General features: G+C 43.4%; 2 protein-coding genes, 1 non-coding gene and 1 pseudogene across 3 annotated transcripts in view; 3 read left to right on the top strand and 1 right to left on the bottom strand.

The window, feature by feature from the left end:
* LOC114229703 (zinc finger protein 91-like) overlaps window positions 1-21,443 on the top strand; it is a 31,260-nt pseudogene extending 9,817 nt beyond the window's left edge.
* The window catches only part of LOC103304625 (zinc finger protein 91-like), a 58,417-nt gene that overhangs the window by 12,417 nt on the left and 19,852 nt on the right, over window positions 1-26,148 (top strand). The window contains exon 4 of the mRNA XM_054710544.1: window positions 12,749-12,769. The gene's annotated coding sequence lies outside the window, so the exon portion shown is untranslated. The remainder of the gene's footprint in view (window positions 1-12,748; window positions 12,770-26,148) is intronic.
* Window positions 1-26,148, top strand: part of LOC129147645 (zinc finger protein 28-like) — a 52,169-nt gene that overhangs the window by 12,372 nt on the left and 13,649 nt on the right. Inside the window, exons 3-4 of the mRNA XM_054710572.1 lie at window positions 12,749-12,892; window positions 16,518-16,644. Coding sequence (XP_054566547.1) covers window positions 12,878-12,892; window positions 16,518-16,644 — 142 coding nt within the window. The 5' untranslated portion in view covers window positions 12,749-12,877. The remainder of the gene's footprint in view (window positions 1-12,748; window positions 12,893-16,517; window positions 16,645-26,148) is intronic.
* Window positions 13,818-13,986, bottom strand: LOC129147836 (U1 spliceosomal RNA). The gene has a single exon (XR_008555052.1). It is a non-coding gene; the product is annotated as a U1 spliceosomal RNA (small nuclear RNA).

The following is a 26,148-nucleotide window of genomic DNA, read 5'->3' on the forward strand; positions in this document are numbered from 1 at the left end:
AAGATTATTAATAAGGCACGACTAATTATGAGAAGATCTGATAATGAGAAAGTTTTGGACCTGGAAAAGTTTTGTCCTCTCCATTCTTGATGATCTGTTTTGTCAGTATTCTTGTTGGATGGTTTTTGTTCATTTATCAGTTCTGGTTTTTGTCAGTATTCTTGTTGGATGGTTTTTGTTCATTTATCAGTTCCGTGTTTTATTTCATGCCCTTTTTTTTACCCCCAATATTATTCCACTTAGAAACCCCCTAATGATCTTAGAGGAGCTGTTTTTTCCAAGATAAGTTATATTCTTATATGCTTTTAAGGTAGTATTCTGGAATTCATGATATTCTCATTTTTTTAAATCTGTTCTCACATTTATATTCATTCTACTTAGACTTCATTGAGCTGCTTGCTTTTGTATGTCTCTTTCATCAATTGTCAGGATCTTAAAAGATTAATTTTTTATATAAGCTACCTTCTCCTTTTCACTATCCTGTCCTTATGGGATCCTCTTGAATGTTGATTTGTTAGTATCTTAGGAATTCCTTAAATTGTCTTCATATTTCTACATTTGTTGGCTTAATCAAAATTTTAATGAATTAATATTTTAATGATTTATGTACAAATTCTTTGATTATTTAATTTTATTTTTAAAATATATTGTTATTGATTTCAGAGAGGAAAGGAGAGGGACAGAGAGATAGAAGAGAGACAATCAATGAAGAGAGAATCATCAATTGGCTGCCTCTTGCATGATCGGGGATTGAGCCTGCAACACAGGCGTATGCCCTGTCATGGAACCAAACCATGACCATCTAATTCATAGATGGAAGCTCAACCACTGAGCCATTGCTGCCAGACAAATTTTTGATCTTTTAAGTTGAACATATCTTTCACTAATGATTCTACTGTATTTTTTAATTCTGGTATTAGTTTTCAATTGTCCCTTTAATGTGATGTTTATAAAATACAAAATACTTTCTCATTCTATTTTCACTTTGGTTATGTAATATTTTGGTGATATTATTTAATTGTCTTTTTGTCTTTTGGGCTTTAAGGTATTTAGTTCAATTCTTTTTCAGGTAATTAATATATTTCTATTAATGTAGTGCCAGTTTGATTACATTTATTTTGTTTTCCTGATGGTACACTTTTTTGAATGACATGATATTTTTGTTGAGATTCCAGAATTGTAAAGTAGTGGGCTTTTGAACATGCTTTCTATAGGAGGAAACAAATAATAACCATCTGTGGAAGAAATTCTTTCAGGATCTGTATTCTTGTCTAGGTTCTCTGTTTAATTTCCCAGTTGAAATGTTCTCTGTTTCTTTCTCAGGCCCACGGTGTCTTTTCAGGCTTCACATACATCTTCAGAACCGCAGTCTTTGTGGTGCTCAAACAATTTCTCATTGTTTCTTAGTAGCAGCCGCTACAGGGCACTCACCCTGTACCGCCGTTCTTTTCTACTCTCTGTCATGCACAACAGACACTTGTTATTCAAGATGCTTCAAAACAGGGAGATCATTTAACACGCACTTCCCTCATCTCTCTCTTCAGCAAAGAAACTGGGAATTAGTAGTGTTTTTGTAATATTGCCATTGTGTTCCAAGGGGTTTGAGCAGGTACCATTGGTAAATGTAAGCAACTCTTTGTTCCTCTTTCATGTTAGTTTTCTTCATTGTACCTGTCTTGTGCTTTGTTTGAATTCTGCACTTGCTCTTGGAGTACTCCAAAATGTCATTTGGTCAATTCTTGCTGGTAAGTTCAAAGTACACTCTCACCTGATTGTCAAAACCTAAATATTTGTTTTCTTTCAGCTCTACTACCTAAAGGTAATCATGCCTTTATGCCAAAGCCTGGAATACAAGATTTATTCCCTGAAATAATACTGGTAAGATATAAATGGTGTCCCTTTGACAATGTACACTTAATGAAAACCTTAGAATTTGAGGAGGAGTGTGAGGAGAACAGATGATATTAATATAAACAGAACTAATCTGAAATAGTGTTCGACCAATCGGTTGACCATTTGGTTGACCCTTCAACCAGTCACTCTGACACGCACTAACCACCAGGGGCAGATGCTCTGACCAGTACATTAGGTTCCTACTGGGGTTCGGCCGATTGGGACTGGGTGAGAGGGCTGGACACGCCCTGGAGAAACACACTGATCTATCAATGGTACCTCCCTGGCTGCGGTCCTTCCCTGGCAATCTTTGAAACAAGGATTCATCCTGACAATGTTTTGTGCTTAATTTTATCTATAATTTTAATATATTAGGAAAGCTTTTTTTTATACAACTATCTTGATTTAATGAGTATCACAAAATGGTACTTACAGAACAAGTGTACATGTTTAATGAAATTATAACTGTGGCTAAAGGCCTTTCTATCTCCCATTATCATCAGAGTACACATAATGGAGATAGCAGTTATCAATGGATTCAACATTGGAAAAAGTTTAAGCAAGAGTCACATCTTAATCATCGGACAAGTGAGCTTGCAGAGGAGCATTATACAAGTGGAAGAGTCTTTGACCAAATGTTCAATCACAATATACGTCAGGTTATGCCTATTGTGGAGAAGACACACAAAGAGAGTAAATGTGACCAATCTTTTCAAGAGTCTTCAAATTACACCGAACAAGAGAATATTCATCCTGGGGAGGAGGCTGACAAATGGAATTCATGTGGGAACGTCTTCAGTCAAATATTCAATCTAAATAAAAAGAAAAAAATCCACAACGGAGAAAAACCTTATCAATGTAAAGATTCTGGTAAAACATCTATTTGGCCTTCAGGTTGTACTCTAAATCAGAGAATTCATCCTGGAGAGAAGCCTTACAAATGTAAAGCATGTGGCAAAGCCTTTAAATGTCATTCATCTCTTATTGTACATAAGGGAAGAATTCATACTATTGCAGAACCTTTCAAACTCAGGGAAAATGGAATAGGCTTTAGTCAGTCCTCAAGATATACTCAACATCATAGAAATCATAGGGAAGAAATAACTTATAAATGTTCAGAATGTGGGAAAGCCTTTAGCTGGCCCTCAAACCTTATTATGCATCAGAGAGTTCATACTGGAGAGAAGCCTTATAAATGTAGCAAATATGGCAAAGCCTTTATCGATTCCTTTTTCCTTAATCATCAGAAGGTTCATACTGGAGAGAAGCCTTATCAATGTAGAGAATGTGGCAACGCCTTTAGCCGGTCCTCACACCTTACCTATCATCAGAGAGTTCATTCTGGAGAGAAGCCTTATAAATGTAAAGTATGTGGCAAAGCCTTTAGGTGGCGATCAAATCTTATTACGCATCATAGAGTTCATACAGGCGAGAAACCTTATAAATGTAGAGCATGTGGCAAAGTCTTTAGCCAGTCCTACTCCCTTAATCGTCATCAGAAAGTTCACACTGGAGAGAAGCCTTATAAATGTAGAGAATGTGGCAAAGCCTTTAGATATTCCTCCTCCCTTAATCTACATCAGAGAGTACATACTGGAGAGAAGCCTTATAAATGTAGAGAATGTGGCAAAGCCTTCAGTGAGTTCTCAAAACTTACTCGCCATCAGAAAATTCATACGGCAGATAAAGTTTATAAATGTATAGCATGTGGCAAAGCCTTTAGCCGTTTCTCTCACCTTACTTATCATCAGAGAGTTCATTGTGGAGAGAGGCCTTATAAATGTAAAGTATGTGGCAAAGCCTTTAGCCGGTTCTCACACCTTACTTATCATCAGAGAGTTCATTCTGGAGAGAAGCCTTATAAATGTAAAGTATGTGGCAAAAACTTTAGCTACTCCTCATATCTTAATCGTCATCAGCGTGTTCACACTGGAGAGAAGCCTTATAAATGTAGAGAATGTGGCAAAGCCTTTAGCCAGTACACATCCCTTACTAATCATCAGAAAGTTCACACTGGAGAGAAACCTTATAAATGTAGAGAATGTGGCAAAGCCTTTAGCCACTTATCAACCCTTACTAATCATCAGAAAGTTCACACTGGAGAGAAACCTTATAAATGTAGAGAATGTGGGAAAGCCTTTAGCAGGTCCTCAAATCTTACTGCACATCAGAGAATTCATACAGGAGAAAAGCCTTATAAATGTAGAGAATGTGGCAAAGCCTTTGTCAACTCCTCAGGCCTTACTAGGCATCAGAGAGTTCACACTTGAGAGAAGCCTTATAAATGTAGATAATATAACAGCCTTTCATCAGTATTCCTGCCTTACTGTACAGCCGAGTTCATACTTGAGAGAAGAGTTACAGATGTGAGGAGTGTCTTAAGTCCTTTACTAGCTGTGAGAATTTACTGAACATCACAGAATGGATATTGGCAAGAAGTCTTACGAATGTGAAAAACATAGAAAAGCCTTTAAAAGGCATTCATGTCTTGCAGTACCTGAGAGACGTCATACTAGAGTCCTTACAAATGTAGAGTTTGGGCTGGAGCCTTTATACACAGTTCACAATTTACTGAACATCAAGAGACTTTATAGTGGAGGAAAGCTTTACACAGTAGAAAATGTGAGAAAGCCTTTAACCTGAGGTCTAACCTACTCAACTTTTTAGGAATCATTCTAAAGAGAAACAGCAATAACAAAGCTTTCATCTAAGGATTAAAGCTTCAAAGCTTGAAGCTACATTGAGAATGATAAAATAAGGTCTTACACATTATCAGGCATATGTCATAGTGCATATCCTCATTTATGTCTCATACAACATCTGATCATTATTACTGGATCGGGTTCCAGCAGATAGAAAGAACGTCACAAAGCTTCTCAGTAAGCAAACCTTACCTGACATCAGACTTCATACTGGGGAGAAATTACAAAAGCAAACATTGCCCTCAAGTCTTTAATCAGCATCTGTAGCTTATTGCTCACATTGGAATTTTTTTTAAATTTTTAAAAAATATATTGATTTTTTTTTACAGACAGGAAGGGAGAGGGATAGACAGAAACATCAATGAGAGAGAAACATTGATCAGCTGCCTCCTGCACACCTCCTATTGGGGATGTGCCCGCAACCCTGGTACATACCCTTGACCGGAATCGAACCTGGGACCTTTCAGTCCACAGGCCGACACTCTATCCACTGACCCAAACCAGGGCTGGAATTTATTCTAGAGCAGGTTTTCAACCTGTGGGTTGCGACCCCTTTGGGGGTCAAACGACCCTTTCACGGGGGTCGCCTGAGACCATCAGAAAATACAGGTATTAACATTACGATTCATAACAGTAGCAAAATTACAGTTATGAAGTAGCAACGAAAATAATTTTATGGTTGGAGGTCACCACAACATGAGGAACTGTATTAAAGGGTCGCGGCATTAGGAAGGTTGAGAACCACCGTTCTAGAGGGAAACCTTAAAACTGAAGAATGGGAGAAATTGTAATTGGACTTAATCCCCAGTCTTATCAGGGATTGTAACTGGGTAGACATTCATGATATAGAAGGAAGGACTTTTGTTTAAAATATACAGTTTATAAAACTCCAAGGAATTTATGCCTTAAGTGACTTTAAAGATGTAAAAACTTTATCCAAGTATGTAATTGATTATGAATTTTAAAGTATCACTGAATTCAGACTAGATAAGTAGCCAAAATGCATTTCAGGTATTGCTCTACATCAGAAGGTTTATTACACAGAGTATTCCAACCTTTAAATGTAGTTAGGTAATGTTTGTACACTTGAATATATGGAAAGAATTGATGTTTCCATATGTATAATTATTTAGAATGTTATTTCTATTGAAATCACTTGAATTCTTTTGAGAAGGAAATATTAATGTGATTCTATTCCCATATCACTTGATGGTGCTGTTTTATTCCTGGTGTATGTGTGAAATCATGGGGGTGATTTTTTCTGCCTTAAAGATCTGTGAGCTGTTGTATATTACATGAACTTCACTTGTGTACACTTTCCCATGGAATATTGGGTACATTGTAAGGCGCACTATTTTCTTCTATTAGAGAATAATCCTATTGAATAAATCTTTTTAAATAGTTCTTGAGTTTTGTAAATGATGTCATCAAAGTTACTTTCTTTTCTGTGCCAATGTGTTCAACTGAAAACTTGGAGGGCATTCACTTTGTGGTTGTCACATTTAGGTGACCGGAACTACGCTCAGGACAGTGCTGTCTGTGTAATAGGTTTTCATTAATTAAGAGGAGTATTGCAATACCAGTGACAGTGTTGTACCCAGGACGCAGATTGGCTTGAACTCTGCATGTGGAGTGAGGACACCTTTCCCAGGCTGCACTGCTGGCTGAACTCAGAAAAATTCTGTTCTTTTCATTTTCCATTTCCTGTTCCACTCTGATTTTTCACTGTCTCCTAGGCTGTCATTCCTTTCGCAGTGCTATGACCACAGCATGTGAAGCTTCCTATCCCACATCAGCCTTTCAAGCCCCTGTAACTTCCACTCAGTAGTTTGGAATTTATAAAGCAATGACTGACATCAGAATTTGGCGAATATTTTGCTTTATTTCCATGAAGTAGGTAGCCCACCATGTGGGTTTTCATGCTGACACGTATACTTTTTAATATGAATATGAATTTTTGGAATACCACAAATTGGCATCTGTGTACTTAGTAATTGGAATGATTTTTCTTGTCCTGGTTTTCATTGGAAAGCTTAATAATTTCTCATTGTTATCCCGTTAACTTCTTTATTGGGATGGAATTAACCCTTGTTAAACAGGTTTTATTCTCACTTTTTAATATATGTAGTTTTTTGTTTTTGTTTTTTTAAATATATTTTATTGATTTTTTACAGAGAGGAAGGGAGAGGGATAGAGAGCTAGAAACATCGATGATAGAGAAACATCGACCAACTGCCTCCTGCACACCCCCTACCGGGGATGTGCCCGCAACCGAGGTACATGCCCTTGACCGGAATCGAACCTGGGACCTTTCAGTCCGCAGGCCGACGCTCTGTCCACTGAGCCAAACCGGTTTCGGCAATATATATTGGTTTTATGGAAGAAGGGAGAGGGAGAGAGATAGAAATAATCAATGATGAGATAGAATCTATTCTCACTTTCCTGAATGTAGCCTCATGTTGGTCATTGTTTCTAGAGGAACCCCAGAGACAATGGCAGCTTTGCAGTTGAAACCTTTTCCTATTTTGGATGCAAAGTTATTTTGTATATTTACAGCCTGGACAGAGGTATGTCCATTGGCATTAGCTGTCCCCGCACTGTTTTCCAAGCCATCACTGCAAGTTCCAGGGACAGCAGGTAAGCAGAGATTAAAATGAAAGCCCCACATTTATTCTCCAGTGGCCAGTGCTGAGTTTGTACAAGGTGGTAAACATCAGTCCCTATGCATGTGGCCACCCAAATCACTGACAAACTCATTACAGAAACAAGATGTTCAATATTCTTCTACTCTGCTTTCTGACACACCCATGGAGCATTCTTATGTATATGTATCTTCTGATATTTTGTGACTGGGACTGATCTGGACCAGGGGCTTTTTGAATTTGTTCTGTTATAAGACATACTATGGGATCCAGATCTTTCAAAGAATTCAATCCCATCTAGACAATAGTTCCATTTTCTGGCACAGTAGTAAGGAATGTTAAGGAGGTGTATTGATACAAAATTCACATAAAATTTTTTTTTCACGTGGCCATTAGGAAAGAGATGGAGCAGACACTGTCCCTTGGGTTAGAGGGCGTTCTGTCTCCATTTTGTCCAGAATGCATATTATTCTGCTTTGGGTGAAAAACTTTAAATCAGTGATTTCAACTTTTTTTTTTTTTCATGGCACACGTGAACTAATTACTGAAACTCAGTGGTCCACCGAAATATATAACTTGCCAGTCTGCTAAAAAAAAAAAAAAAAAGTCTGATTTTGATCCATACACACGACACAGCTATTACTGTGTTGGCTGTTGTCACTTATTTTATCGACCATCTATGGGTAATGTAGTCTTTGCTGTTGACTAAACAGTCTCTGTTGCCTGTTTTAAAAACTCTTGCCGCACACCAGTTTGCCTGTGTGACACCCGGTTGAAAATCACAGCTGTCAACATACAAAATCCATCTTGTCTAAAGTGTCATTTAAGACCACTTTTTCCTCATTGATTTATTTCTCTGGGAGATCTATTCATTGATGCAAATGGGACATTAAAGTCCCCTCCTATGATTGTATTAATTAACTTGAAAATGCCAATAACTACTATACCTATCAATAATCACTTACAATATAAATGGTTTCACTGCTTCAACCAGAAGACACAGGGTAGGTCAATGTAAAGGGAAAGAAGACCTTTACATATGCTGTCTACATGACACCCACTTCAGATCAAAAGAAACAGCATGAAAGTAAAGGGTTGGGAAAAGTTATTTCATCTCTACCTTTGGGCCCCAAAGAAACTACAATGGATTGTCTTTGTGTTTATCTGATTACTATATGTGGTGTGTTTTCTGACTTTGGGTGGCAATACTAAGGGGTGATAATTTATTGGCCTAAAGCAATTAAGTACTTACATAGGTTAAACATAATCCTCTGGTCTGATTTATTGTAAATGAGAGGTTTCTAAACAGGTCATATCTTTGAAGAAAATAAAGGTTTATAAACCTCAAAGGAATACCTATATTCATGAAATACTGGAAAATAATGAAAATCTTAAAAGTGGTGATGGGACTAAGTATAGTGCTAATAGTTATGATTCTGATAACTTTTAAATGTTGATTTTTAAATTGGTTTGTTTCCCAAATATAAGGAAAAGTAACCGGAGACATTTTACATTAATATCAACGTCCCATTAATGGGTTATAGGGACTACTAAAGTCAAAATATTCATTTAAAAATGCATTCCCAGAACACAAAGACTTCAAAGACCACAAATTAAAACCGGAAAATTTTTATTCCTTGAAAAATAGTAAAATTAAAATCTTATCCCCAATGTGATGGATGGGACCTTATCTCATCAGGTGCCTAACCATGAATGGGTATCTGGGTCTGTCTCTGACACCCCATCCACCTGCTTCCCTAACTCAAGCTGCCTCTCCATTCAGATGGGGGGACAGGGAGGGGCTGAGAGAGCAGGCTGCCCTTCCCCTCCCCCTCCTCACTGAGGGTTTAAGGATCCAGGCAAATCAGCAGCAGAAGTTTCTGGTTTCAAACCCAGTCTGCCCGCCTTTTGAATTCTCTGTAACTTCCCTGTGAGAATGTGTTACCGGCTGTGAAGATCCTGGAAAGACACCTCCTGGGACATGTGCAGCTGAAGGGCAGGCCAGCCAGTAGCTCTCAGCACAGCCTCTGGGATCTGGAAACTTCTGTGTGAATTCCAGATTCCTCCTCCCCTCTTTATGCTTTTGCCACAGCTGCCATTTACTCGCTAGCACCCCAATAAAGAACAGCCCCTCTATCTGGGGAGCCTTGTGCCATCAGAGGGCACCTGGCCCTTTCCTCCCTTTAAAGAAGTAAAATACCCGCCCTCTCTCTGCTCCTGTCTCTTCTCTCCCTGGTGATCCTGTCACAGCCGCGTCACCAGCCAAACCCCAACAATGACGGGGGAACTCCACCAGGAAGGGCGGTCCCTGTGGGAGGAGGTGAGGGACCCAGGGCTGCCCCCTCGCTCCCGCCCCGCCCTCCCTCCCTCTGTCCCCGCACAGGCCCCGCCCCCACCGCGGAGTCGCTCAGCTCAGGCGCTGGCCCCGCCCATCCCGCAGGGAGGCGCATGCGCAGTTCCTGGCAGACGCGGAAGCGGCTGTGGAGGGGAAGGTGGCGGTTCCCTGAGGAGGTGTCTGTGCTTTAAAGCCGCTGCTCTCCGCCCCCCTCCCCGCAGGGAAGGCTGAGGGCGCTGCGGGCGCTGAAGTCCGTGGTGAGGTCCCCGCCCCGGAGCCCCTCACAGCGGTGAGTCCGGTCCCGGACGGCTGCGCAGTGGAGGCGCCGCGTTCCTTTGGGGGAAACTGAGGCCCGGCCCGCGGTCTCTCCGCCTGTGGCTGTGGGCCCCGCCTGCCGCGTGGTTTTCCTGCTGAAAACCATCCCGGGGCCGCCGGTCCCCCCGCGGGGCTGGGAGTCTGGGTCAGGGGGTTCCCGCCCTTTGCGCCCCTTCCCCGCCCGGCGCTTTCCGCCCACAGAGCCCGGCTGGCTCCCGGCCTGGGGGTCTGCACCCCGCCTTCCTAGGCCCCCCATTAATAAGGGGTCTGAGTGCCCAGGGAGCACAGCGTCCATGGGGAGGGGCTCAGGGGGAAGAACGCGGTGTCCCCAGAAGAGGTGACCTGCCCGCAGGGAGGGCTTTGTGGGGGCGGTGACTGCGGGGGGCGGGGACCCGGGCTGGGGGGTCAGGAGGGGAGTGAGAGAGACAGACACGTGGGAGGAGGAAGGGCGGTGAGGGGTCCACAGAGGGGCCATCGGGGTGTGGGGGGACTGGACGGCGATGGTGGGAGTGAGGGGGGAACTCGGGAAAGCAGCCTGAGGAGGAGGGAAGTGGGGAACTAGGGGGAGGGGAGCCCAGAGAGAGGAGGGGAGCTGAGGGGAGAGGGTCCTGGTGAGCAGAAGTGGGGGCCGCACAGGAGGAGGCACCTCTGACGGAGACTCTGGTTCAGAGGAGAAGAGTTGGGGAGCGAGTGCAGGGACGGAAAGGGGGGCTTAGGGAGGAGGGAGCAGAGGGGAGCAGCGCGGAGTCCCCAGCTGTGGGAGCAGGACAGACTGTCACGGGCAGCAGCGGGGACACGGGCGTGGGGAGGGACAGACGGACGTGTGTGGAGATGGGAGCCGTCAGAGACCAGGAGAAAGAGCACCGGAAGGGAAATGGGTTTCCGGCGGTTCATGGTCCGGGTGTAGGGACAGACAGAGAAAAGGGGGGGAAGAGCAGGGAGGGGGGGACACAGGAAAGGACCACAGAGGAGAGAAAGGGAACAGGGAGACAGAGACAGACCCATGGACAGAAATACATGGTAGTGGGAGGAGGGGACCCTGATCTGGGTGAGGGGTGAGCTGATGGGGTGTGGATGGTTAAGTGGGATATATTGGCTTGTGGCTTTATATGTTTACTTTAACAACTAAATTGTTTAAACAGATTTGAATGAGAATTATAAATATCCAGTTTATAAGGCTTGCAAATTGTATAATTATTTGCTTCCATTTGCAACCTTTATTCACACAGAGGGAGAGACTGGTATGTTCCTGATGGGTCCCTGTCATTTCACAGGATGGCAAGAAGGAGGTGACCTGGGACAAGAAATGACTGAGTCTGCCCCTATGTGGTGCTTTATTAAAGAATATTAGAACCATCAATCTTTTTTTCTGATCCTTGGATTTGGTTTTTCTGTCTCTGATATTTAATTCATGTAAATGGTCATTAACTTCTGAAATCAGCATTGGTGACTTACCACACTCACCTCTTATAATTCTTCTCTTAGTATAATGTTTTCTCCACCTTTTTAAAGCTTTAATCCTGGAGATAATACATTAAAAAGAAACAACCCTAATTGTTTTTGGTTGTAAATATATTGTATGTAGCTCAGATTCTGAGCTCTGCATCCTTCCTGCTGTCTGTCATACCTGGGGACAGCCATTGGCACTTAGCAATATGAGGGGATCTCAGCGTGCACTTGTTAAGGATGTCAATGATCTCTTTTTTTTTTAATATATATTTTTATTGATTTCAGAGAGAGAAGGGAGAGGGAGAGAGAGATTGAAACCTTAATGATAAGAGAGAATCACTGATTACCTGCCTCCTGCACTCCACCTATCTGGAATCAAGCCTAAAACCCATGCATGTGCCCTTGACCATAATTGGACCTGAGACCCTTCACTCTGCTGGCCTACACTCTCTCCATTGAGTGAGATGGGATAGGGCAGGATGTCAATGATCTTAACAGATGGAAGCTAATTCTTTGAGTTCGCCTAATGTTCAGCACCTCTTTCCTTCCCTTCATGTGATCTGTTGATTTAGTGTCTGTGAGCCACAAAGGAGCTGTTCCACTAAGTCCCTCTGCTCCATTCTCTGAAAATATTGAAGGATGAACTGGATTGAAGTGGAACGTGGTTCCCACAGGGCCGCTCTAGTCATCGTGAAGTCATTTGATGAGCAGATTTCAGTAGCTAACTTTCCCCAAAGGCTTTACCATGAAGATCTATTCTCCGTAATTTCCTGGGACAAGAGGAAGGAGATCCGCTTAGGAAACCTGCAGGTGTACAACTTCCTGCTTCACCCCCTCTCACTCCCCACAGGTCTCAGGTGAGCTGGGTCTGATGTCTGTGCCCAGGGCTACTGAGAGCAGCTCTGGGGAGCCTCCCAGGCCGCAGGAGGGAACTGGTTAAAGATGCCATGTCAACAGGTCCCAGGGCAGGTTTTTTCAGGGGAGGTAAGGGGTGTTTTTGAGTTTGGGCGTGGAGCCAAGCAGCACGTGCTCTCATTGCTGTTGGAGTTTGTGGAAGTCTTTGGAAGGACAGACACATGAAGACGGACGCTAGCCCAGCGGTTCTCAACCTGTGGGTCGCGACCCCTTTGGGTGTCGAACGACCCTTTCACAGGGATGTCCTAAAACCATCAGAAAATACAGATATTTACATTACGATTCATAACAGGAGCAAAATTACAGTTATGAAGTCGCAACAAAAATAATTTTATGATTGGGGATCACCACAACATGAGGAACTGCATTAAAGGGTCGCGGCATTAGGAAGGTGGAGAACCACTGCCCTAGACAATTCTCAGTGTGGTCTCCATGTGGGAGCTCATTGTTCCTGACTCTCCCCAGGACAGGAGGGGTGGACTTTTCCTCATTTCCAGGTCCTTCTGACTGAGTGTGAGGTGAGCTGATTAACAGGCTGTGTGGTCACCTTTGAAGGCACATTCTGTGACTCCTCAACATACTGTCACCTGAGGAAACAGCCCAGACCCCATCAGGACCAGGACCACATGGCTGCTCCTCAGGTAAAAGATGTGTCTTGTCTCAGAAGCTATGTTAGCTTTTCCTTGAACATCTGTTGATATATTTCTCCTTTCTTTCCCACGCCTGTGTCCCCTGTTCCCTATCCCCTCTGCTGTTCCTGTTACACTCTGTCCTGCTCCCCACAGCTGGCTGACTCAGTGCTGCTTCTCCCTCTGCTCCGTCATCCCTAAACCCCCCTTTCTGTGCCTGCACTCGCTCCCCCAGTTCTTCTCCTCTGAATCAGTCTCTGTCTGAAATACCTCCCCCTTTGTTGGCCCCACTTCTGTTCACCAGAACCCTTCTCCCTCTCAGCTCCCCTTCAACTTTCTAGGGCCCCTTCTTCTCCATATTTCTCTACTTCTGCTGTTCTTGCCTTTCCAGGTTTTTTCCTTTCCTTATTTTTTCCTTTTTTCTTATGATAGTCGGTGTCAGCTGTTTCTATATTTCCCTTTCTCTTTTTAAAAATATGTTGGATTGATTTCAGAATGGAAAGGAGAGGGAGAGAGAGAGAGAGATAGAAACATCAGTGAGCAGAGAGAATCATTGATCAGCTGCCTCCTGCACACTCCCCTCTGCGGATGGAGTCTGAAACCAGCAGTGTGCCCTGACCAGGAATGGAAACCTGCCCTCCTGGTTCATAGGTCAACGCTCTACCTCTGAGCCACACTGGCCAGGCTATACTTCCCTCCTTTGTCCCAGAGCCTTCTCTGCCTTCATTTTATGCAGCCTCCCCAAGGTCATGAAGCATTCCCACCTTTAATTAATGACTTTCAACTTCTCAGAACATCCCTTTTGTGACAGATCCACCTGGGAAGGCAGCCATGTCTAATATTCCTATTGGGTGGGGTCAGGGGTTCTCATATCTTGAAGAAGGGAAATGTAGGTTTTAGGTTCAAGTGGTTGCAGCATCAACTCTTGATCAGGGGTGAGAAAATGCACATTTTTTTTTTTTTTTTTCCACTACCACAAATTATGCAGTCGAGTTTCCCACATTTGTGGAAATCGCAGGGGTCAGCACATCCGGAGTGCAGTGGATAAGCCTCGCCCTGGGAAAACCACCTTCGTGATCATGGTATCTCCCCTGCCAGGTAAGTATGAAAATGCACAGTTGACTGCTCAGAGTAGCTCAGAAATTTCTGAAAGAAGATAAAATAAAAGAGACTCGCTCACTAGATTAGTATGAAAGAGTTGGTAGGTAAATATTCTGTTAGCTTACAGAACATGAGAGGGACACGTGGATTGGCACTTGCAAAGTTAATGTTTATTTGTGAGCATTTTCACAAAATTCTTTATTTATTGAGGTATTTTTGCCAAGAATGTCACAGCAGTGGTGACCTGACCTTCCGTGTGCCTCAGTCAGGTGATGCCCATTGTTCAGTCCACCTGATTCACGTGGCAGAGGTGCTCCCCTCACTGTAGAATTCATAGTCTCCATTTCTCAGAAACAAGGGTGTAGTAGGGATTTAATGAAAGTTGTGCAAAGACCATCACTTCACTTTTGGAAATGTCCTTCTTGTTAGTTTGTGTTTGCTTTGGAAAATGAAGGACTTATTTCCTACAGATCATTGGTTTTCTCACGGGACTTGATTCTTTAAATTTTCATTATATTCTATACTCATATTATAAATATACTCATATTATAAATAATCAGGCCTTGATTCTTTAAATTTTCATTATATTCTATACTCATATCATGGATATACCCTTCCTACGTGATCACTTCTTGTGTTTTCTAGAAAGTTGCCAAGACTGATGTTATTAATGTATGTTCAAGTTCATTAAATTTCTATGACATAGCTTCCCACTAATGATCCATAAAAATTTTGAAAGAAATAATCTAGTAAGAAAAAGTCGTTCCCGCAGGCTGGAGTGGTGGAGGGCTTGATCCCTGGTCCAGGGCAAGTAGCTGCTAGGTACCCGAGGTAGGCAGCCAGTGCATGTGTCTCTGTGCCTCATTCATGTTGATCACGCGCTCGCTCGCTCTCTCTCGCTCTCTCCCTTTCTCTCTCTCTGTCTCACTTTGTGCCTCTACCTCCCTGCCTTCCACTCTTGAAAAGTTTATGAAAAAAATCTCCCCAAGTGAGGATTTACCACCACACGAAGGAAACAATAGGTATACCTTGTTTTCTATCCTTATGTTTCTCTCCTTATTGTGTTCATAAAACACTAGGGGATCATCATACACAAATAGATTCATGAGATTTATGGAATCACTAAACCAACTTGATTTCATAGTAAAATATGTGTCTCTGCTTAAACTGTTAACATTTTAGCTATTTTTTCCCAAGTATATTTTTATGGATTTCAGAGAGGAAGGGAGAGGTAGAGAGAAATAGAAACGTCAGTGATGAGAGAGAATTATTGATCATCTGCCTCCTGCACATGCCACCCTGGGGATTGAGCCCACAATCTGTTCGTGTGCCCGCACCAGGAATTGAATCAGTGACCGCTTGGTGCATGGGTCAGTGCTCAACCACTGAGCCACACCAGGTTGACCAGACAGAATAATCTTTTCTCTTTTTGTAATATATTTTATTGATTTTTTTACAGAGAAGAAGGGAGAGGGATAGAGAGAAACATCGATGAGAGAGAAACATCGATCAGCTGCCTCCTGCACAATCCCCACTGGGGATGTGCCCACAACCAAGGTACATGCTCTTGACCGGAATCGAACCTGGGACCCTTCAGTCCGCAGGCCGAAGCTCTATCCACTGAGCCACACCAGCTGGACCAGACAGAATAATCTTGTTCTAATATCACTCATAGTAAATTTCCAACTAGAATTGTAGTTCCTATGTGTCCTATTCCATGAGAACTGTATTCCACTAGCAAACCCTTTTAGTTCAAACTTCGGTATGAATTTTTCCTTTTGTGTCCTTTTTCTATGTATTCAGAAGTGTGGCACATGATGCGGAAAAATTGGCATCACAAGTAAGAAGTGAGCTTGTTACACATGTGGAAACACAGGCCCCATATCAGAACTTGGGTCAGAATCTGTGTCTTTACAGAAGTTTATTTTGTTGTGGTCTGCTTCACACGTGAGACGAAGTCCATATACTTCCAATGCAGCATGACATTGCCATCTGAGAAACATATACCACTGACTCTGAACAATGCAAATGCAGCACTCAGAAATCCATATGCCTGTTTTCATGCCTTAGTTTATTTGTTTATTTTTTGAAATATATATTTATTGATTTCAGAGAGGCCGGGGGCGGGAGAGAGAGAAAGAGAGAAACATCCATGATGAGAGAGAATCATTGATCAGTTGCCTCCTTTACAACCCCTATTGGGTATCCAGCCTGCAACCCAGGCATGTGCCCTTGACCAGAATCAAAGCCGCTACTCTTCAGTTTGCAGGCTGACACTATCCACTGAGCCAGACCAGCTAGGGCCATGCCTTAATTTTAAAATTTATTTTCTTTTAAAGTAAAATATGTACTCTGGATTTGTCAGCATGTGTCAGTGTCAGAAAACACATCAGAGAATGTTACTGGGACAAAGTGATCTTACTGGGTAATTCAGGATACTCCCCTAAGTCCAAACGTCTTCTCCTGAAACTCTTTTCATGTTGGGTGACATTGTGAACTCTTCTGGTGACCTCTTGGTTACTGTCTTATCTTTCAGGGACTGTTGACCTTCAGGGATGTGGCCATAGATTTCTCTCAGGAGGAGTGGGAATGCCTGGACCCAGCTCAGCGGAAGTTGTACCTGGATGTGATGGTGGAGAACTACAGCAACCTGGCCTCCCTGGGTGAGGTTGACTTCCTTCCTGAGTTCCTACTCCATCCTCAGCGTTTTGTTTCCTTTATTATTTTAACATCTTGGAGGGTCTTCTGCTTTCTAGGGTAGATTCTTGCTCTCAAGAATCTACCACAAATTGGGCACTAGTTGGTTTGGCTCATTGGATAGATCACTTGCTTGCAGACTGAAAGGTCCCTCTTCAATTCTGGTCAAGGCCAATTCCCGGAGTTGTTGGCTCACTTCCCAGTAGGGGGCGTGCAGGAGACATCCTATCAATGATTCTCTCATTGATTTTTTTATCTCTCTCTCCCTTCCCCTCTGAAAGCAAGAAAAAAGTATATATTTTTAAAAAGGAATAAATTTGGGGTCCTTGTGTGTAGAAAAGTTTGTGATTTATATGAATTAGGAACTCAGTGTTTGCACACTTTACATGTTATCTACACTGATTAAGTTACTATCAGAAAATAATATTTTGGAAAATAATTTTGTAGAATATTCTAACATTCTACCATGTCTTCTGGCCAGAAGACAAACTGGATCGGTCATGGGAAAGCCTTTATCAAAATTCACACTCTATTTTCTTTTCTTTTTTTATTTATTTTCATTTTTATTTTATTATTATTATTATCTTTTTTATAAAGCAGCCCAGGAAATGAAAATTGGGTTTGCAGCCCTGCCACTGCTGTCATCATCAGCTGATATGTTTGTTTTTTAAGCTCAGGAAGGCCACAGAAGACACTTGTAAGCACACATCATCCCTCTGAATGAATTTTGTTGTTGTTCCTATCATTGCTTTAGCTTTTACAAATTAAAATTTTAAACAGAGCTCTCATTTGGTCATCTTTGCAATCCATTTGGGTCTAGTTTGGAATCTGACAACTGGAACAAAAAGAACCTTGAATTCGGTGCATACTTTGGTTTTGGTGCTGCAGCTTCTCTGGTCCTCAGCATGGATTAAGAAAGAACTCGATGTGCACGGCAGAACCCCAAAATTGGCGGGCTTGACTTCCTGGCAAATGGCTGCATTTTTCCACTTTTCTGTTCAGGACCACTAATTGCTGAGATGTGGATGCATACCGAAATAAAAGTGATTCATTGTGTTATAAAGGATTTTTTTTTTTTTTTCTTGTAATTTAGTATTTGTGTAAAACCACCTTTCAAAGCAGCAACTATCAAGTCTGAAAAGCAATTGATGTTTTCATTAATCTTTTTCTGGTGAAAACCTTAGTTGTAAGGATTTAACATCCTGTAAGTAAAGTTTAACATAACAGTATTCCATAAGCAGCCTTTTTATTGTCAGACCATTGCCTGATTTTAATATAATAAAAAAAGTGTGCACTAATTTAAAAAAAAGTCATTTGGTCAGTACTTGCTGGTAACTTCAAGGTGCACTCACCTGATTGTCAAAACTGAAAATTTGTTTTCTTTCAGCTATGTCATCTGAAGATGACCAGGCCTTTATGCCAAATACTGCAATACAAGATTTATTCTCTGAAATAATACTGGTAAGATATAAAAGGTGTCACTTTGATTATGTACACTTAAGGAAAGTCTCAGTACATGAGGAAAAATGATGAGAACAGAAGTTATTAATATAAACAGAACTAATTTAGAACAGCTATCATAATAAAATTGTTTTTACCTAAAGAGGTCATGTGTATTATGCATTTGAGAAACCTTCCACTTTAAAGTCAGTTACATTGGCAGAACAGTGTGTTTCTGTACGTGAAGGTTCAAAACAATTTTTAATGTTATGCATTCATGGAAAGGAAATCTGGATAAAGTAGGAATTCACATAGTCTGGAGTGTAAATAATCATTTGAATTTTGTAAAATGCAGGGTGGGATTAATCTTGCATGCAATCATTTCTAAAATGTAGAGATTTACAATCTATATATATAAAAGCCTAAGCAACTGGCCTACTGGCTGGTAGCTGTGACATGCACTGACCACCGGAGGGCAGATATTCAATGCAGGAGTGGAAACCACAGGCGTGGAAACATGGAACAGACTGCTGAATTTCAGTGGGTAGGGGGAGAGCGGGAAGAGATTAACCTAAGATCTTACATGCATACTAGAGTCCCGGTGCACGGATTCATGCACTGGTGGGGTCCCTTGGCCTGGCCTGCAGAGATTGGGATGTCGGCTATCTGACATCTCCCAAGTGGCCCCGGATTGTAAGAGGGCGCAGGCCAGGTCGAGGGACCCCACTGGTGCACAAATCTGTGCACTGGGCCTCTCGTATACCTATAAATTTAAATATGCTCAATTGGACAATCGTTGTTATGAACTTTTGAATATATTTTTATTGAATTCAGAGAGGCAGAGAGATGGAAACATCAATGATGAGAGAGAATCATTGGATGCCTCCTACATGCCCCCCACTGAGGATGGAGTCCTCAACCTGATCATGTGCGCTTCACTGGAATCAAACCCAGGTCCCTTCAGTCAGCTTGCCATAGCTCTAACCACTGAGCAAAACCAGCGAGTGCTTTTATTATTTACTAGAGGCCTGATGCACGAAGATTCGTGCAATAGGCCTTTCTTCACCTAGCTGCCGACACCGGTTTTCCTCCGGCACCCCTGAATTTCCACCTGACAGTCCAGATTGCCCCCGTAAGAGCGTGGGTCCCCAGGGGTTTGCCCGGAACTGGGTTTCAGTGCAGTCGGAACTGGGGTTCAGTGCAGTCTGGAGCTTCCGACTCCCTTCCGCTAGGGAGAGCTAGTGGCAATCTCGGCAGTCAGTCTTCCCTGTGCGCTCACGCGTGCGCCTCCAGACCCCTGCCCACCACGGCGTCCCCGAGTCTCCCAGTCTCCGTGTGCCTTTCTCTCTACCTGACAGTCCAGACTCTTCTCGTATGAGTCTGAGTCCATGGGATTTTGCCTGGAACTGGGGTTCAGTGCAGTCGGGGGCTTCCTTCCCGCTCCCGCCAGAGAAAGCCAGCCAGACACTCAGCCGCCCTTCCGCCCGTGTCTCCGTACCTCAGCCCTTTGCAGCTCCTCTGATTGTCCGTGAGCTTTTCTCTTTCTTTCTAGTTGTAGAATTTCCACTCAGCCAGCTTTCCTGTGGTTCTGGATGATGTCCATTCCGTCTTTTAGTTGTAGTTTTGAAATTGTTGTGCGAGGCAGCAGTTTAGGTGCTTACCTATGCCACCATCTTGATTTCGCTGATGTTTCTATCTTTCTCTCCCTCTTCCTTCCTCTCTTAAATCAATATAAATATATTTTAAAAAGTAAAATTAAAAATAAATTAAAAAAAGAAATTATAACTGTCAGTAAGGCCTTTCTATTTGCCATTACTACCAGAGTACATATATTGGAGACAGAAATTATCAATGGATTGAACATTGGAAAACCTTTAAGCAAGAGTCATATCTTAATCCTCGGAGAAGCGAACTTGCAGAGGACCATTTTGAAAGTGTAAGAGTCTGTGACCCAAGATCCAATCAGAAAATATGTGAGGTTGTTCCGATTGTGGAGAAGACACACAAAGGAAGTAAATGTGTCCAGTCTCTTCAGCAGTCTTCAAATGACACTGGAAAAGGGAATATTCATACAGGGGAGGAAGCTTACAAATGGAACCATTGTGGTACAATCTCCAGTCAAATAGTCAATACAAATAACTTGAAAAAAATCCATAGTGGACAAAAACCTTATAAATGTAAAGATTCTGGTAAAACATCTAATTGGCCTTCGGGATGTACGTTAAATGAGAAAGTATATACTGGACTGAAGCCTTACAAATGTAAAGCATGTGGCAAAGCCTTTAAATGTCATTCATCTCTTATTGTACATAAGGGAAGAATTCATACTATTGCAAAATTTTACAAACTCGGAGAAAATGGGAAAGGCTTTAGTCCATCCTCAGGACATACTCAACATCATAGAAATCACATGGGAGAAAAGATTTATAAATGTTCAGAATGTGACAAAGCCTTTAGCTGGCCCTCAACACTTAGTATTCATCAAAGAATTCATTCTGGAGAGAAGCCGTATAAATGTAGAGAATGTGGAAAAGCCTTTAGACGGTATTCACACCTTACTATCCATCAGAGAGTTCATAGTGGAGAGAAGCCTTATAATTGTAGAGAATGTGGCAAAGACTTTAGTGATTCCTCCTCTCTTAATAGACATCAGAGAGTTCATACAGGAGAGAAGCCTTATAATTGTAGAGAATGTGGCAAAGCCTTTACCCATTACTCATCCCTTAAGCGTCATCAGAGTATTCATATTGAAGAGAAGCCTTACAAATGCAGAGAATGTGGCAAATCCTTCAGCACCTCCTCTTCCCTTACTTGTCATGAGAGAGTTCACATTGGAGATAAGCCTTATAAATGTAGAGAATGTGGCAAATCATTTGGCAGCTGCTCAGAACTTACCAAGCATCAGAGAGTTCACACTGGAGAGAAGCCTTATAAATGTAGAGAATGTGGCAAATCCTTTGGCAGCTCCTCAGAACTTACTAAGCATCAGAGAGTTCATACTGGAGAGAAGCCTTATAAATGTGGAGAATGTGGCAAAGCCTTTAGCCAGTCCTCATCACTTACTTCTCATCAAAGAGTTCACACTGGAGAGAAGCCTTATAAATGTAGAGAATGTGGAAAATCCTTTGGCTGGTCCTCAGACCTTACTAAGCATCAGAGAATACATTCTGGAGAAAAGCCTTATAAATGTAGAGAATGTGGCAAAGCCTTTAGCCAGTCCTCATCCGTTACTTTTCATCAGAGAGTTCACCATAGAGAGTAGCCTTATAAATGTAGAGAATATAACAGCCTTTTATCAATGTTCCTGCCTTACTGTACACCAGAGTTCATGCTTGATGGAAGTCTTACAGATGTGAGGACTGTTTTAAGTCCGTCATCAGCTGTGAGGACTTTCTAAATATCACAGAATTGAAATTGCCAAGAAGCTTTCTGAATGTGAAAATATAGAACAGCTTTAAAAGACATTCATGTCTTATTGTACCTGAGACTTCATACTAAAGAGAGTCCTTACATATGTAGAGAATGGGCTGGAGCCTTAACCCACAGCTCAAAATTTACTGAACATCAGAGGTTTTGTAGTGGAGGAAAACGTTACACTATAGAAAATATGAGAAAGACTTTAACCTCTGGTCTAACCTACTCAACTTTTTAGGAATCATTGTAAAGAAAAACAGCAATAATACAAAGTTTTCATCTAAGGATTTAAGCTACAATTGTAGAAACTACATTGAGAAACCTAACTAATAAGAGACAAATATGCAAATTGACCACACCTTCGCCATGCCCACCAGCCAAAGCCACGCCCACCAACCAAATCAGGATGAGTATGCAAATTACCCCAACAAAGATGGCTGCTAATTTGCATATCAAGTCAGCATAGAAAGAAGCCAAGAGATGCTGAAGGGAGCAAAGCTGCGGAGAAGCAAGCAAGCCCAGGGGAGGAGAAGGGAGGAGCGGAGGCGGGGCCGGGCGTGAAGGAAGGAGAGCAGGGTGGGCTGGTGGAGAAGGCGGGCCGGGGGACAAGGGAGGAGCAGAGGCGGGGCGGGTTATAGTGCAGCAGGAAACCCTATTGCAGGATTTTTCCTTCAACGGGAACGCTAGTGATAAAATAAGGTCTTACAAATTATGAGGCATATGTCAAAGTGTATATCCTCATTTATATCTCATACAACATCTGATAATTATTACTGGATTGAAGTCCAGCAGATATAAAGAGTGTGAAAAAGCTTACCCAGTATGCAAATCTTACCCAACATTAGAATTATACAAATAATACGAATGGTAAACATTGTCCTGAAGTCTTTAATCAACATCCGTAGCTTCTTGCTCACATTGGAATTTATTCTAGGGGGAAACCTTAAAAGTGAAGAATGTGGGAAATCACATAGTTGGACCTACAGCCCCAGTCTTATCAGGGAATGTAATTGGCTGGAAATTCTACACATGATATAGGAGGAAGGACTTTTGTTTAAAATATACAGTTTAAAAAACGCCAAGGAATTTATGTGTTAATGTGACTTTAAAGATGTCAGAACTTTATCCAAGTATGTAATTGATTATGAACTTTAAAAGTATCACTGAATTCACACTAGATAGGTAGCCAAAAGGCCTTTGAGGTTTGCTCTAAATTAGTACACACAGTGTATTGCAAACTTTAAATGTAGTTAGGAAATAATTTTATACTTGAAGATACCAAAAGAGTTGATGTTTCCATATGCACAATTACTTAGAGTGTTATCTCATATTGAAATCATTTGAAGTCTTTTGAAAAGGAAATATTAATGTGTTTCTACTCCCCTATCACTTGAAGCTGTTATGTGTTCTTCCTGGTGTATGTGTGAAATCATGGGGATGATTGTTTCTGCCTTAAAGTTCTGTGAGGTGTTGTATATTATTTGGACTTCATTTGTGTATACTTTCCCATGGAATATTGGGTACATTGTAAGGTGCACTATTTTCTTCTAATAGAGTGTAATCCTGTTGAATAAATCTTTTAAAATAGTTCTTGAGTTTTGTAAATGATGTCATCAAAGTTACTTCCTTTTCTGTGCCAATGTGTTCAGCTGAAAACTTTTTGTGGGCAGGTCAATTTGTGGTTGTGACATTTAGGTGACCAGTGCTAACTGTGTAATAGATTTTTCATAATTAAGAGGAATATTGCAATACCAGTGACAGTGTTGTACCCAGGACGCAGATTGGCTTGAACTCTGCTTGTGGAGTGAGGACACCTTTCCCAGGCTGCACTGCTACCTGAACTCAGAAAAAAATTAATTCTATTTCTTTCATTTCCCATTTTCTGTTCCTCTCTGGTTTTTCACTTTGTCTCCTCAGCTGCCGTTCCTTTTGCTGTGGTGGAACTACAACATGTAACACTTCCTGTCCCTCATGAGCCTTTAAAGCCCGTGTAGCTTCCACTCAGTAGTTTGGAATTTGTAATGCAATGTCTGACACCAGAATTTGGCTAATTCACTTTATATTCATGAAGTAGGTAGCTCACGATTTGGGTTCTCATGCTGAAACCTATTGTTTTTAATATGAATATGAACTTTTGGAATACCACAAATTGGCATCTTTGTACTTGCTTTGTACATTATTTGAGACATTCTACATTATTGTCAATGGTCCATTATCTACATTATAGGGACTATTAAATTAATGACATTCATTTAAAAATGCATTTGCAGAACAAAAAAACTTCAAAGACCACAACTTACAAACAAAATTTTTATCCCTTGAAAAATACCTGAATTAAAATATCTCCCCAACACTGTTGGAGGAGACCTTATCTCATCAGGTGCCTAACCATGAATGGATATCTGGGTCTGTCTCTGACACCCCCATCCACCTGCTTCCCTAACTCAAGCTGCCTCTCCATTCAGATGGGGGGACAGGGAGGGGCTGAGAGAGCAGGCTGCCCTTCCCCTCCCCCCTCCTCACTGAGGGTTTAAGGATCCAGGCAAATCACAGGCAGAAAGTTTCTGGTTTCAAACCCAGTCTGCCCGCCTTTTGAATTCTCTGTAACTTCCCTGTGAGAATGTGTTACCGGCTGTGAAGATCCTGGAAAGACACCTCCTGGGACATGTGCAGCTGAAGGGCAGGCCAGCCAGTAGCTCTAAGCACAGCCTCTGGGATCTGGAAACTTCTGTGTGAATTCCAGATTCCTCCTCCCCTCTTATATGCTTTTGCCACAGCTACCATTTACTCGCTAGCACCCTAATAAAAGAACAGCCCCTCTATCTGGGGGGCCTTGTGCCATCAGAAGGCACCTGGCCCTTTCCTCCCTTTAAAGAAGCAAAATACCCGCCCTCTCTCTGCTCCTGTCTCTTCTCTCCCTGGTGATCCTGTCACAGCCGCGTCACCAGCCAAACCCCAACAATGACGGGGGAACTCCACCAGGAGGGGCTGTCCCTGTGGGAGGAGGTGAGGGACCCAGGGCTGTCCCCTCGCTCCTGCCCCGCCCTCCCTCCCTCTGTCCCCGCACAGGCCCCGCCCCCACCGCGGAGTCGCTCAGCTCAGGCGCTGGCCCCGCCCATCCCGCAGGGAGGCGCATGCGCAGTTCCTGGCAGACGCGGAAGCGGCTGTGGAGGGGAAGGTGGCGGTTCCCTGAGGAGGTGTCTGTGCTTTAAAGCCGCTGCTCTCCGTCCCCCCTCCCCGCAGGGAAGGCTGAGGGCGCTGCGGGTGCTGAAGTCCGTGGTGAGGTCCCCGCCCCGGAGCCCCTCACAGCGGTGAGTCCGGTCCCGGGCGGCTGCGCAGTGGAGGCGCCGCGTTCCTTTGGGGGAAACTGAGGCCCGGCCCGCGGTCTCTCCGCCTGTGGCTGTGGGCCCCAGCCTGCCGCGTGGTTTTCCTGCTGAAAACTATCCCCGGGGCCGCCGGTCCCCCCGCGGGGCTGGAAGTCTGGGTCAGGGGGTTCCCGCCCTTTGCGCCTCTCTCCGCCCGTCGCTTTCCGCCCAAAGAGCCCGGATGGCTCCCGGCCTGGGGGTGTGCACCCCGACTTCCTAGGCCCCCCATTAATAAGGGGTCTGAGTGCCCGGGGAGCACAGTGTCCATGGGCAGGGGCTCAGGGGGAGGAACGCGGTGTCCCCAGAAGAGGGGACCTGCCCGCAGGGAGGGCTTTGTGGGGGCGGGGACTGCGGGGGGCGGGGACCCGGGCTGGGGGGTCAGGAGGGGAGTGAGAGAGACAGACACGTGGGAGGAGGAAGGGCGGTGAGGGGTCCACAGAGGGGCCATAGGGGTGTGGGGGGACTGGACGGCGATGGTGGGAGTGAGGGGGGAACTCGGGAAAGCAGCCTGAGGAGGAGGGAAGTGGGAACTAGGGGGAGGGGAGCCCAGAGAGAGGAGGGAGCTGAGGGGAGAGGGTCCTGGTGAGCAGAAGTGGGGGCCGCACAGGAGGAGGCACCTCAGACGGAGACTCTGGTTCAGAGGAGAAGAGTTGGGGAGCGAGTGCAGGGACGGAAAGGGGGGCTTAAGGGGGGAGCAGAGGGAGCAGCGCGGAGTCTCCAGCTGTGGGGAGGAGGACAGACTGTCACGGGCTGCAGCGGGGACACGGGCGTGGGGAGGGACAGACGGACGTGTGTGGAGATGGGAGCCGTCAGAGACCAGGAGAAAGAGCACCGGAAGGGAAATGGGTTTCAGGAGGTTCATGGTCCGGGTGTAGGGACAGACAGAGAAAAGGGGGGAAAGATCAGGGGAGGGAGGGGGGGACACAGGAAAGGACCACAGAGGAGAGAAAGGGAACAGGGAGACAGAGACAGACCCATGGACAGAAATACATGGTAGTGGGAGGAGGGGACCCTGATCTGGATGAGGGGTGAGCTGATGGGGTGTGGATGGTTAAGTTTGATATATTGGCTTGTGGCTCTATATGTTTACTTTAACAACTAAATTGTTTAAACATATTTGAATGAGAATTACAGATCTCCAGTTCATAAGGCTTGCAAATTGTATAATTATTTGCTTCCATTTGCAACCTTTATTCACACAGAGGGAGAGACTGGTATGTTCCTGATGGGTCCCTGTCATTTCACGGGATG

The sequence above is a fragment of the Eptesicus fuscus genome, chromosome 21 (genome assembly GCF_027574615.1).
Source record: "Eptesicus fuscus isolate TK198812 chromosome 21, DD_ASM_mEF_20220401, whole genome shotgun sequence".
In the NCBI taxonomy this organism is placed as follows: domain Eukaryota; kingdom Metazoa; phylum Chordata; class Mammalia; order Chiroptera; family Vespertilionidae; genus Eptesicus; species Eptesicus fuscus.